Source organism: Perognathus longimembris, chromosome 7 (assembly GCF_023159225.1).
Source record: "Perognathus longimembris pacificus isolate PPM17 chromosome 7, ASM2315922v1, whole genome shotgun sequence".
NCBI classification, from domain to species: domain Eukaryota; kingdom Metazoa; phylum Chordata; class Mammalia; order Rodentia; family Heteromyidae; genus Perognathus; species Perognathus longimembris.
The window spans coordinates 65676067-65690318 of record NC_063167.1 but is presented as its reverse complement, the minus strand read 5'-3'; the positions used below and the strand labels follow the sequence as shown (position 1 = coordinate 65690318).

Below are 14252 nucleotides of genomic sequence, written 5' to 3'. Positions count from 1 at the left end.
AATTCTGTATGTAATCATTCTAAGAGTTGGTAAAGATATGTGAGCCTACAAAGCTGAGGGCCAGACAATGAAACTCCTAGTAACTCCATTAATAGGTCAATGTCCAAATGGTCTTGGGTCTATCCATTCTCAGTAGACTGTAATGCAAACTCAAGGGAGTGGTCAGGCAGTAGAATCCATGTTTCAGGGACAAGCAGGGTCCCCTAGAGACAAGTTATTTTTTTATTCATCTAATAAGAGTCCTGGGTTTGATGAGTTCATGAGGATGGGTTTGAAAACTAGCACATCCTTGGGTGTTTAGCTTGCCGAAAGTCCTGGGAATCTACTAAAAGACTAAAAACATGTTGATATAATCAGAGAGCCAGAGAAGAAACTTGAGGTTTTTTTCCCCCACATAATTTCAATTTTTTAAAAGGGGAGTTTAATTACTATTTCCACATAAACACTACTAACTTGTTAATAATTACTTTCTTTAATATTTCCTGCATACCTCACAGACTGTTAGCTAAGATAGTTTCAAATTATTTGCTTGTTGTTTAGCATTAGTTAGTTAGCTTACAGTTTACATCAACCATGTAAAAAGTGTCTCAAATGTAAAAACTAAAAGCATAAAAAGCCCAAGACTATAATTTAGCTTACTGCTATAAATGTTAGAAGCGATGAGCTGACTTTCAAAATACACAATGTGAAACTATGCAGTATGATAAAGACGTGCGTATGTGTGACAATTTTACATAAATAGTTCAAAGGGACAATTTGGAACTTGTAACAAGCATCTCAAAGCTGGACTGTAGGACCACTGCCCTACTCAACTTGCTCTCACTGAGGCATGAAAATAGTGGCAGAAAAACTTTTAGGCTTTTGTATAATTTTCAAACAATGTATAGTAATCTCTAGTAAAATCACCTAGACTCTAGAATAAGTCAAAACACTGGTTTACAGTACAAATTTAAATTACTATAAGATCCTTGAAAATGGGGGTTTAGAGTTGTGAGGTGGCTGGTAGTCCAAGAGATTTGCAAATATGAAGTGAGGGTCAGTTGAGAAAGATTTCTGGGGTGTTCCATTAAAGAGGGAGGTATAAGCATGCATACCTTAAAATTTTTTTTTTTGATGCTAGTAGTAGGACTTGAGGCCTGAGCTTTATTTTTGCTCATAACTAGCACTCCACCACTAAAGCCACAGTTCCACTTGTGGCAATTTTGGTAGTTAACTGGAGATACGAGTCTCACAGACTTTTCTGCCTGGGCTGGCTTCAAATCATTATTCTCAGATCTCAGCTTCCTGAGTAGTTAGGATTACAGGTGTGAGCCACTGGCACCTGGCCCCAAAACATGCTTTAAAAACTGTTATCTTAGTGGTGTCAAACAGAGGGGATCTGGGAGCTGATTTTATATTAGCAATTAGATTTCTATTTCTAAGTATCTTAAGAAGTAGGTTAACTCTGGAAGGCAATGTATAAAGTCTGGAACATCTGCTTTTATACTAATAGTCATTTTATCATTATTATTTTTAATCTTGCTAAGTTGCCCAAGCTAGCTTCACACTTGTGATGCTGTAAAGCACCATCACGCCCAGCTTCCTGCAACATCCTGTTGGGCAAGAAACACTCCAAGGCAAAACCAGAGAAAAACAAGAGAAAAGATGAAGTTGAGAGTGGTGGTCCACAGCTATAATTCCAGCACAGGAGGAGATGAAGCTATTAAGTAAAGCCAGCCCAGAATACATGGTGAGACCTTATCTCAAAAAGAGGCTGTTGCCAGGTACTGATGGCTCATGCCTGTAATCTTGGCTACTTAGGAAGTTGAATTCTGAGCTTCACTATATGAAGCCAGCACAGGCAGAAAAGTCTGTGAGATTCTATTTCCAATTAGTCATTTTAAAATGAAGTGGAGCTATAGATCAAGTGGTAGAGCATCAGCCTTGAGTAGAAAAGGCTAAGGAACAGCACCCAGGCCTTGAATTCAAGCCCCAGTAATACACCCACACCCACATCTACATTAATGCAGAAGAAACAAATATTAAAAATCATTTTGTGTCTCCCAATGCAGTAACTTATCCTCCTCAGGTGAGGATAATCAGTTTAGAAGATTAAACAATTCATTCTTCACATACTGTGTAGTAGCTACAAAGGGGAAAAATATATTTACACAGTGATCATTGTGAATTATAAAAAATAGCTAAATTTAGATGAATAATAGTGAAAGAATTTGAAACCACTTTTATCCTGATCTCACAAATATCATAAAAATCAATGTTGTTGTAACTGACCTGAAAACAATGTTTTTTGTTTGCTTTTGTGTCAAATCCTAGGTTGAACTCAGGGCCTGGACTCTGTACCTGAGCTTTTTTGCTCAAGGCTATCACTTTACCTTTTCATCCACTTTCAGCTTGGTTGAGATCAAATTTTCCTGCCCACACTGGCTACTCAAAAGGTTGAGATCTGAGGACAATTTGAAACCACACTGGCCCAGTTCATGAGACTTATCCCTATGTAACCAGCAAAAAATCTGGAACTGCAGGTGTGGCTCAAGTGAGAGTACAAAACCCAGAGTTCAAACCCAAGTATTGGCATCATGCATGCGTGTGCGTAAACATAGGGTTACTGTATATTTCTTCTGATCTTTTCTGGCACTGATTGTTTCTGTTTCTCAAAATAATTTATGATTACATAGTATTAAGTGTTGATGTTAACTCTAGACATTCTAGATGGTTTTACTAAATCGAGCCATAAACCAATTACTAGCATCCATTCTTCTCTTGACCAATTTAAACTATTTCATATACACAAATAACTACATAAAACCCTTTTTGTGTAACTGTTGGAAATGTAATTTAACTATATTCTAACTTCTTTTAATTTCTGGCTCAATTTTTATAGAAGTTCCAATTGTTATTGTAAAGAATGAATTTTAGTTGTTCAACACTTGCAATCTTTGCTGATTTTAAAAAGTCTATTGATATGTTAATAATGGAAAGCTGAAATCTATAAGTGGTTTTTTTTTTCAACTTATACTTTTATTTTTCCTTTAATCTTTACTTTCCCTCATCTTTCAGGCAAAACATTTTTTTTCTGAATTATAAGTGTTTCTTTAATCACACCAACAATTTTTATTTTATAAAGTTTGCTAGGCATAAACATATTTGCAATAATATATCTCTTTGCTGAAGTATGTCTCTAGTCACTATGTAGAAACACTAATTGTTGCAATACTTATTTTCCTGTGTTGTCTACGATCTAATTTGCTTGATAGTTAATAACACTGGTATAGCTGTAATAATGATTTTTTTTTTTTTTTGGTCTGGGGCTTGGTCTGAAGACTGTCCCTTTGTACAGTTAATGTATATCAATAAAAATGAAAGGGACTGATTTTATTTATTAAAGTTTTTGTTGTTGATGTTTTTTCTCAGCCCTGGGGCTTGAACTCTGGGCCTGAGCACTGTCCCTAAGCTGCTCTTGCTCAAGGCTAGCACTTCACCTTTTGAGCTAGAGCTCCACTTCTGGCTTTCTCTGATTAATTGGCTATTGGAATCTCATGGAGATTCCTGTGTGGTCCTCAGATCTCAGCCTCTTAAGTAGGTACTATAAAAGGCTTGAGTCACCATTGCCCAGTGCCATTAGGTTTTTTGAATTACTTTTATTAACATATAGTGCTGATATTTAGCTTATATGGCTATTCTTTTGTTTTTGTTATTTTAGCACTGTCCCTGGCTTCTTTTTGCTCAAGGCTAGCATTCTGCCTCTTAAGCCACAGTGCCACTTCTGGCTCTGTGTATGTGGTACTGAGGAATTGAACCCAGGGCTTCATGCATGCTATGCGAGCACTCTACCACTAAGGCACATTCCCAGCCCCTCCCAGCCCAATTGTGTGTGTGTGTGTGTGTGTCTGTGTGTGTGTGTGTGTGTGTGTGTTTGACAAGTATATACTTGTATCTGACAACTTTTTAGATATAATAAATCGAATTTTTCTTCCTAACACCTAATCTGACAAGCTTTGTTTTTGACTTTGAATTGTCTTGTATTTGTGATTCTAGAATCAGCAGCTCTCAGAACTGGGGCAGGGTCAGAGAGCTGGCAACTACTATGCTGTGGGAAAGCATTTCTGGGTAAAAATAGTATGTGAAGTTTAGAAGCAGTGGTGAGGTACAGTGACAGCTGATTGGCTACAGCTTGGTGATTGTCATATTTGAACATGATTTGAACACTTGTACGTAATTGTAATTGTGTATATAATTCCAACTGACACCTGACTGCTGCGATTGGCTGAGACTCAGCTCCCATTACTCCTAAATTGGCCTTCTCGTTGGTACTAGGGTCCCAGGTACATTTTTTTTTTTACTTTATTAAACAATTTTTGACAAGGTGTTGTGCACAGGGGTACAGTTACATAGTAGGGCAGTGTGTACATTTCTTGTGATATCTTACACCTTGTTCTTCTTTCCCTTCCCTAGGTCAGGTAGACATATATATAATACACAGTGTACCAAGAACATATACAGTAGCCTCGTGGTCTATGCCAAAGAAAATTCGCCTAGGGCTTTAAATGTAATGTCGACAGTAGACAATATGTCAACAATAGTCTTATATGAACATACATACATAGCTTTTGAGCTATTATATTCCACTGAGAGGTCTATTTTTGACCTTTATATGTTGAGTAGTTGTTTGGTTTTGGATACATAATGAAGGGTCGCTGACCTACACCTGTGTGAAATACCATTTGACAAGCAGTTTTTGGTTTTGCAGACCTGGTCTCTACTGTCTCCCTGTCACCCCATCTTAACAGTCATATATCAGGGAGATCATGCCCCTTTGTTTTCTGTGTTCTAGGCTTGTCTCGCTTAACATTATTTGTTCAAGGTCTTACCATTTCCCAGCGAATACCAGTATTTTACCATTTCTAATCGCTATGTAATATTCCTTTGTGCTTAGGTACCATATTTTTTGGATCCATTCATCTGTGGAGGGGCATCTGGGTTGTTTCCATATTTTGGCTATTGTGAATTGTGCAGCAATAAACATGGAAGTGCAGATGTCTTTTTGATATCTTGGTACCTGTTGTTCAGGATAGATGCCTAGGAGTGGTATGGCTGGGTCATAGGGTAGGTCTATGTTGAGCTTTTTTTTTTTTTTTTGGCCAGTCCTGGGCCTTAGACTCAGGGCCTGAGCACTGTCCCTGGCTTCCTTTTGCTCAAGGCTAGCACTTTGTCACTTGAGCCACAGTGCCACTTCTGGCCATTTTTCTGTATATGTGGTGCTGGGGAATCGAACCCAGGGCCTCATGTATACGAGGCAAGCTCTCTTGCCACTAGGCCATATCCCCAGCCCCTATGTTGAGCTTTTTGAGAAACCTCCATACTGTTCTCCAAAGTGGTTGTACTAATTTGCACTCCCACCAACAATGGAGAAGGGTTCCTCTTTCCCCACAGCCCCTCCAGCATTTGTTGTTTCCTGAGTTCAGAGTATAGGCCATTCTAACTGGGGTGAGGTGGTATCTCAGGGTTGTTTTTATTTGCATTTCCTTTACTGACAGGGATGTTGAACATTTCCTCATATGTTTCTTTGCCATTTTTATTTCTTCTCTTGTGAAGTCTCTCTTTAGCTCCTTTGCCCATTTCCTAATTGGCTTACTGGGCTTGGAGGAGCTTAGTTTTTTGAGTTCTCTGTAGATGACAGATATTAGGCCTTTGTCTGTTGCTGTGCTGGTAAAGATCCTTTCCCATATGGTTGGTTGTCTTTCTATTTTGGTGGCTATGTCCTTAGCTGTGCAGAAACTTTTTATTTTGTAGTAGTCCCATTTGTTGGGTCTCTCCCCTAACTGTTGTGCTCCTGGGACTCTAATCAGGAAGTTCCTTCCTGTGCCTGTAAGTTCTAGCATCTTTCCTACTCTGTCCCTGACAAGCGTTTTAATTTGTGAGTTTTCTCCACTTACATTAGTTTACTTCAATTTGTTTCTACCATTTTATAGTTTGGACTTCATGATTTTTTTTCCATATGTAGCAGAAGTTGAGCTCAAGGCCTCATATTCTCACTTGGGTTGTTTGCGCACAGCTAGTCTTCTACCACTTGAGCCATGCCTCCAGCCCATGGTGTGGAAGTTACATGTATGTACTATATGTTTAGTGATTATCTTTGATGCTTTATAATACCAATTTAGGTATAGTTTAATCGGTGTTTTGCCTTGCTAACAATAACTGTAGAAATCTTTAGTTATGATTCACTATACCCTACTACTCTATCCATAGAAGAAAACAAAAAAAGAAACCCCTTAGTTGTTTTACTATTTGTCCATAAAACTTCATTGTATCTTTTACCATTTTCTCAGATTATTTTCCTCCTTAAAGCCTATCTTTTGGAATAGCAGAGTAACACTCATGATAACAAATACTGCTTTAAAAGTAGTATTTACTGTCATTCTCACAGGGTTTTCTTTTTTTTTTTTTTTTTTTTCCAGTCATGGGGCTTGAACTCTGGGCCTGGGTGTTGTCTCTGAGCTCTTCAGCTCAAGGTTAGTGCTCTACCACTTGAGTCACAGCACCACTTCCAGTTTTCTGAGTGGTTATTTTGGACCTTCCTGCCCGGGTTGGGGCTGGTTTTGAACGGTGATCCTCAGATCTCAGCCTCCTGAGTAGCTAAGATTACAGGCGTGAGCCACCAATGCCCTGTTATCTCACAGTTGTTACTTTCAACGTAATTCTAGGTTTACATTTGCTTACCAGAAAGAAAGCTGCAGGTCGTAATCCATTGTTGCTGTTGAGAAGTCAGGTGTTGGCTTTTCCCTGTATGGGTAAAGATTCTTCTCTCTGGGTAGTTTTAAGTATTTTTCCTTCGTGGTCTACACTTCACTAAAATGGTTCTATTCACAGACATGTCTAAAATTCATATTGTTCAAAGAATATTATACATATTTTTCATCATCTCTGGAAAACTTGCAGCAATTATGCAGTTGAAATATTACAATTCACCCATCTTTTGTTGGTCGTGGACCTTGAACTCAGGATCTGGGCTTTTTTGCTCAAGGCTAGCACTCTATCACTTTGAGCCACAGCTGCACTTCCAGTTGAGTCTCCATGGTCTTTCCTGTCCTGGCTGGCTTTGACCCATGATCCTCAGATCTCAACCTCCTGAAGAGCTAGGCTTATAGGCACCTGGCAATATTCCAAGTTCTTTAACTTCCCTATTACATTTTATCTCTTTATCTGAGACTTATGTTTTCATGTGACTTTCAACTCTATAGTTCTTCAATCTACTGCCTTAACTGTTCAACTTAAAATTTGAGCTATTGTATTTTTCACATTTGGATTTTACATGTTAACTTTTTTAAAATTTTTCAAGATTACTTGGTAATAATTTTAGATGCATAAACATTTTTACATAGCAAATTATTTAATTTATAACACAGAATTTTAATGTATGTGGTCATCAAAGGGGCGATTCTAAATGTACTATTTTTGTTTGTTCTTATGCAAGGTAGTGGGCTGTGCTCATGTTTGGGAAATTTGAGTACTGAGCCACACTCTAATCTTAGCCACTGCTCAATCTTAAAAAAAACCTCTGAAAAGTCAGAAACCAAAAGGAAACAGGAGATTGAAATCTTAACCTAAATAAAAGTATCCAGATATGTAAATCCCAGTAAAATATCATAAAATGCACGAGTAAACAAGACAGCATGTCTTTCTCAAAAGCTAACAACTACACAATAAAGGACTTAAAGATATTAGAGAAAGAGAAATTTCAATGAATTCCAAGAGTGACAAAAATGATCAATGAAAGATGAAATATATAAGCAGCTGAATGAATTAAAGGAGAATGTAACCATACAAGTAAATGAAGTGAAAAAAAGTCAAAATAGCTGAATGAAATAGAATGTATGATATAAAGAATTCAAAAAAGATACAAAAATCTTGAAAAAAATATTGAAATTTTGGAAATAAAAAGCTCAATAGGTCTTATTAAAAACTCAACTGAAATCTGAGCTAAGAAAACCGAGTAAGTAGAAATACAGAATCAGGGGCTGGGGATATAGCCTAGTGGCAAGAGTGCCTGCCTTGGTATACCCGAGGCCCTAGGTTCGATTCCCCAGCACCACATATACAGAAAACGGCCAGAAGCGGCGCTGTGGCTCAAGTGGCAGAGTGCTAGCCTTGAGCGGGAAGAAGCCAGGGACAGTGCTCAGGCCCTGAGTCCAAGGCCCAGGACTGGCCAAAAAAAAAAAAAGAAATACAGAATCAAAGATCAGAGACAAAACAGAACTATTTCATGAATCAGTGAAAGGCAATGAAATAGGAATCTTCAAGGACCCTGGGGAAACAGTAAAAAAAACCTAAAACTATTAATCATGAGAAGGAAATGTAGAAGAGATACAACTAGATGCATAGGTAATCTGTAAAGATAATAGCAGAAAACTTCCCAAGAGAATCATCAAAGGATGTAACAGCAATGACAGTACTAACAGGAAAACTTTATAGCTTTGAGTGCCTACCTAAAGGAATGGAAGGAAGGAATGGTACCATACTCATTTGGTGAAGTCAGTATAACATGCATTCCCGAATCGGCTAAGGACACACCAAAAAGAGAATTATAGACCAATCTCTTTAGTGAAGATACACACAAATATTCTCAAGAAAATGTCTGCAAAACAAATTCAAGAACATATTGAAAAGATTATATGCCAGCTGGGGCTGGTATATCCTTCTGGGTGCTGGTACATATATACCTCTAATCCTGGCTACTCAGAAAGCTGAGATCTGGGGATGGCAATTTGAAGCCAGCCTAGGCAGAAAGTCTGTGAAACTGATTTCTAATTAACCACTAAAAGTCCCAAAGTGGAGCTGTGGCTCAAGTAGCAGAGTGCTGGCCTAGAGTGAAAAAGGACAGGGACAATGCCCAAGCTCTGAATTCAAGCCTAGGACACACACACCAAAAAAAAGTCATATACCATGATCAAGTTGCTTTTATCACAGAGACCCAAGGATGTTTCAATATAGGTCAATCAATAAACATAAGGCACATGAAAAGAAGGAAGGAAAAAATTCACATGATCCTATCAACTGATGCAGAAAGCTTTGGCAAAATTCAGCATCCTTTCTTGATAAACACACTAAAGAAACTAGATATAGAAGGAACGTATCCGATCATATTAAAAGCTATACATGACAGAAAAAATGAAGTTATTTCCTCTAAAAGTAGGAATGAATTGTGTCTACTCTTCTCATTCTTATTCAATATAGTACTAGAATTCCTAGCCAGAACCAAAAGGCAAGAAAAACAAACAAAAGGGACTCAAATAGTAAAGAAAGATGTCAAATCACACCCCTATCCTACCCCAAACTTCAGCAACCTAGCAGGAAATAAAATTAACACTCAAAAACAAACAGCTTTTCTATATATCAATAGTGGTATATAATCTGAAAAAGACATCTGGAAAACAATTGCACTCACAATATCCTCAAAACAATATGATACCTAGGTATAAGCTTAACCAAGGAAGTGAAACAATTCTACAATGAGAACTGTAAAACCTTCCACAAAGAAACTGAAGATACCAGAAGACAGATAGCTTCTCCTCACTCATCCTCATAGAAGAGCAGAGTTAGTATCATGTGAAAGTGGCCATACTACTGAAAAGCAACTATAGATTTAATGTAATACCCACCAAAATCAGTGTTACATTCTTTACAGAATTAAAATTAAAAATTCATATGGAAGTTCCTGAATATCAAAAGTAATCCTGAATAAAAAGAGCAATGCTAGTGGTATCATAGTATATCGGTCTTCAAATTATACTACAGAGCCAAGGTAAGAACAACAGTATGGTAATAGAGAAACAAAAATAAACAAAAATCAGCTACAATCAATGGAAGAGAATAAATGACCGAGAAATAAAAGTACATAGCTACAACAATCTAATATCTTTGTCTGTGTATGCAAGTATAGACGCTTCAATACAGTGCGTCAAGCTCTGGCTTGGCTTTCTTACACACAGCTAGCATTCCACTACTTGAACTAAATCTCCAAACTGGCTTTTTGCTGCTGAACTGGAGATGGATTATCTCAGACTTTTCTGCTTGAGTGTTTTGAATTGTGATCCTCCAGGTCTCTGCTTTCTGAGTCATTAGGATTAGGCATAAGCTACTGGCATCCAGCTACAACTACCTAATTTGACAAAGAACCCAAATACATACACTGGCAAATGATAGCCAATTCCAAAAAATGGCACTGGTTAACTGGATATCTACATGTAAGCAACTGAAAGTAGACTCACATCTATACCCCTGTACAAAAATTAACTGCAAAATGGAGCAAAGAACTCAAACTAAGGCGTAAAAATTTAAATCCACTACATAAAAATACATAGTAAAACAGTGAAAGTTATTTAGGCACAGGTAATTATTTCCTTAATCGGAGTCCAACTGTCCAGAAAAATAAGAACTGACAAATGAGAGTACCTTAAATTAAAAGGTTTCTACATAGCAAGAAACAATAATCAGAAACAAGCTAAAAAAATTGAACAGAAGGATAAACAATCCAATTAATAAATGGGAAAACAAAGTGATCAGACAGTTCTCAGAAGAGCAAATAGTTAACAGATACCTGAAGAAATGTTTCCTATTCTCAGCCAGAAAGAAAATGGAAATCAAAACTATAACAAAAAAGCAAATACTAGGCTAGGATGTGTGTGTGTGTGTGTGTGTGTGTGTGTGTGTGTGTGCGTGCACACACACATGTGTAAAATCCTCAAACCCCACTGAAGGGAATATTAACTAATGTACTAACCACTATGGAAATGAGCATGGAAGTTTTTATAAAAACCCTCAAAACAGACCTACCTTATGATCTTGTCAGGCCACTGCTGGGCATATTTCCAAAGGAGCATCAACATGGAAGAGAGATACCTGCATAAGCATGTTTATTGTATTTCTGTTAACAAAAGTTAAGTGTGGATCAGGTGAGGTGCCTAACAACAGATGGATGGATGAATAAAGAACAGTAAGATATAAGTCATTTGCAGGATAGTGGATAGAACTGGACATGATGTTGAACAAGACAAGCTCAAAAAGCTAAATATTGTATGTTTCTACTCATTTGTGAAGGCTAAATGTAAAAGGCATACATGTTTGTGGATATGAATGCACTGATGTATGTAAATGTATGTATACATATATATACACACATACATACATGTATTCACACATAGGACATGATTTGAACTATGAAAATGTTTAGAAGACTGAAGAGGGGAGAAAATGAAAGGGAATGATTGAGGGTGAGAAATAGCAAAATATACTGTGTTTATGAATAAAGAAGCATAAGGAATTTCAATGAAAGCTACTGACAGGGTTGGGGATGCGGAAAGGAAAAGCAATTTTCACTAAAGCCTCAATTTGTGTTATAGAGAGAACATGGAATATTTTATATTTCAATCATATTCCATTTGCAATTTTTAAGACTAAACAATTCTTGCCCTGTTTTGTGTTTATTGATTGTGAACAATCCATAAATACTCACTGAATGAAAGGGCTACTGATATAGAAAATACAAATTTCCCCATTTTTTCTCAGTGAAGTGGCTAATATCGTTTTAATTTTCATGGGTTTAGACTTCCCCAGGCCAAAAAGTACTTGCAAGGCTACTTTTTTTATAGAAAGATCTTGAACACAATAAAGCTAATACATATTTTAATTACTAGGAAATTTAAAAAAGGAAATAATAATTAAACCAAAGTTATATATTTCAATCTATTTAAACTTTAATTTGTGCATTTGTGGTAATTTATGACTGCAAAACACTTTTTCGTAGAATGACATAAAGGCACATTTCATCTGGATGCATAGTGTACCAATCTAAAATATCCTAATATCCTTACAAAGTGCCGAGCAGTCACATACACATACAGTAATACCAAAATATATTTACATTCTTAAAGTTTTTCAGTCTCACTAAAATATATTTATTTTAAAAACTACAGAAAAATTAGTGCTTTCTTTAGCTTAATTGTGTGACTATCCCACCCTCTAATTTTTTAGTAATTGACTTCAATTAAAAAATTTCTGTACATTGTGTAGTTACAAAATGCTGTCAGTTTTTAATGTTAAAAGTCCATTTTAGACATTGCTTTGTATGCATATTTCAGAACCAGCAAAGTGAACAGACTGTACCTCAAAAGTATTTAGTGTTTTACTTTAATTTGTATTAACACTGTTTAAATTAAAGCCAGATAATTACATTAAATTCCTTATTATCTTTTCCAAGAAAATTAGTTGGCATTTTAAAATAACTTTAAACAAATATTTTTATAAACTTGTCTCCCAAAGGATCTTAAGTAATAATTTAGAAGGCAATATCTCTGCACAATTTTAATTGTTCTCGGAGCAGAGTAAAAGCATGCCAATACAACCTAGAAAGGCTTAAATATACAGGAAATATTTTAAGCTCAACTCTTCATAACTCAATACTTTTAGGGTTTTCATAAGATTTAAACAGTTTTTAAGAGATGAGCACACTGCAATTTGTTAATTCAGTGATATTCCTGAGGTATAATGACTATAACATGCTAATAAGCACAGGATCAAAGATGCTATTACTGAACTGGGGAAAACGAATGAAATCCTAGACTAGAAGGGGAAGAAAGTAAATGCATCTCTCCTACAACTCTAGGTAAGAGAAAAAAAATCATGATTTGCAAAAGGACAGGCCATAAGGTAATAAAACAACAACAACAAATGATCTACTGAAAAGCTGTAACAAGTGTACGATCAAATTGTTTTTTTGAGACTTTTGAGGTACAGCGTTAGTGTTACAATATTTTTTTTTATAAAATATAGACTGTTTTATCAAAAATACTTATACATTCTGTTACAATATATTGCTTTTGCCCTCAGTAACTGCCAATATAAAATCTGGATCCAGTGGCCCAAAATGTACAAATGCACTTAATGTAAATGCTGTAGTTTGAGGTGTCTGCTTGGCCACTGTACAAAAGTGATGAAGTAGTGAAATTAAATAATAAGCCTACAACACAGAATACATTACAACCTGTACATATACATGTTCACAGCATGTATGTACACAAAGAAACCATGATATAGTTCCCTGCTACAGCAGACATAAGAATAAGATGAACTAGGTTGATATATGTAGAGTACGTATCAAAAAAGGGATATTCAGGTTCACTGATTTTGGAAGAAGACATGACTGGACATACTGGGTGTTTACACTTTGAAGATGCATATCACACACAATATGTTGTTTCTCTTTCTTAATGTTTTAAATAAATGCTGATGTTCCATTCTGTCAGCATTTTTAATAAAAAATTATTTGGCAAGTAGCTCTGTTTGAAATTTGTTACATAGTTGGTAAAGATAAGGCAAATAAATTTTTATTCTCCTGATAAATATAGAAAAAGTTACAAAAGATAGCAATTCATTCTTGTTTTACAAAAATCAAGCCATCAAAGGTATATAAACTGTCACTATACTTTGTTATTATAGTAATTTCTTTAAAAAAATTAAGAGCATTGCCTTAGTCAAAAATCATATTTTATGTGAATCATAATAGCATTCCAAACACTACTTTTTCCATTCTGATAAAAAAGAAAAACAATATTCTTTTCACTTAAGGCAGGCTTATGGCAATGATAGGGAGGGATTCTGAAAAAGTGTTTCTTGTTATTTTTAAGAGTACTGACCCAACAGTATTTATTTGTAAAGGATTTTAAAACCAATTTTTCATTCAGCCTAAATGCCAGGAAATTGTTTCCAGTGCTCAGATGCATGTTGAAAACAACACGAAGAAGCTTGTTTTCCAGAAATTATTTCCTAAACAAATCTTCATGTGTTTTCTCAAAACAAAACAAAGCAAACCCATAGAAGCTGTTGGTGGCACAGAGAGCAAAAGGAGGGACACTATTTGTTAGAGGTCTTCTTCTGAGTTAAGTCAGTCTGCTTGTTTTCACAGTGTCCAGGAACTTAACACCAATCAGCAATGTAGTCGAAATCTCTGAACATTTCTTGCTCTTCTTCTGAAAGTATCCTTGGTTCTCGAGGTGGAGTAAGAATAGGTGCTTCTGAGGTAAATTCATCATCAAAATTACTAACATCTTCCCGGCCTCTGATGGTAGGTACAAATGGAGGCTTGACTTTTTTGTCTATTAGAGCATTCCAATCAACTAGCTGGATCACAAAATACAAAACGACCAGGCTTGTAAACACATTTTATACATATATATGTATATACATATACACATACATAC

The 14252-nt window shown here is 36.1% G+C and overlaps 1 protein-coding gene and 1 long non-coding RNA gene across 2 annotated transcripts in view; one reads left to right on the top strand and one right to left on the bottom strand.

The window, feature by feature from the left end:
• On the top strand, window positions 1-12604 carry LOC125355374. Its single transcript, XR_007211652.1, has 4 exons — window positions 1-10; window positions 987-990; window positions 10409-10415; window positions 12523-12604. It is a non-coding gene; the product is annotated as an uncharacterized LOC125355374 (long non-coding RNA).
• The window catches only part of Pkn2 (protein kinase N2), a 104265-nt gene continuing 101675 nt past the window's right edge, over window positions 11663-14252 (bottom strand). The window contains exon 22 of the mRNA XM_048351713.1: window positions 11663-14172. Within this exon, the coding sequence (XP_048207670.1) occupies window positions 13969-14172 (204 nt within the window). The 3' untranslated portion in view covers window positions 11663-13968. The remainder of the gene's footprint in view (window positions 14173-14252) is intronic.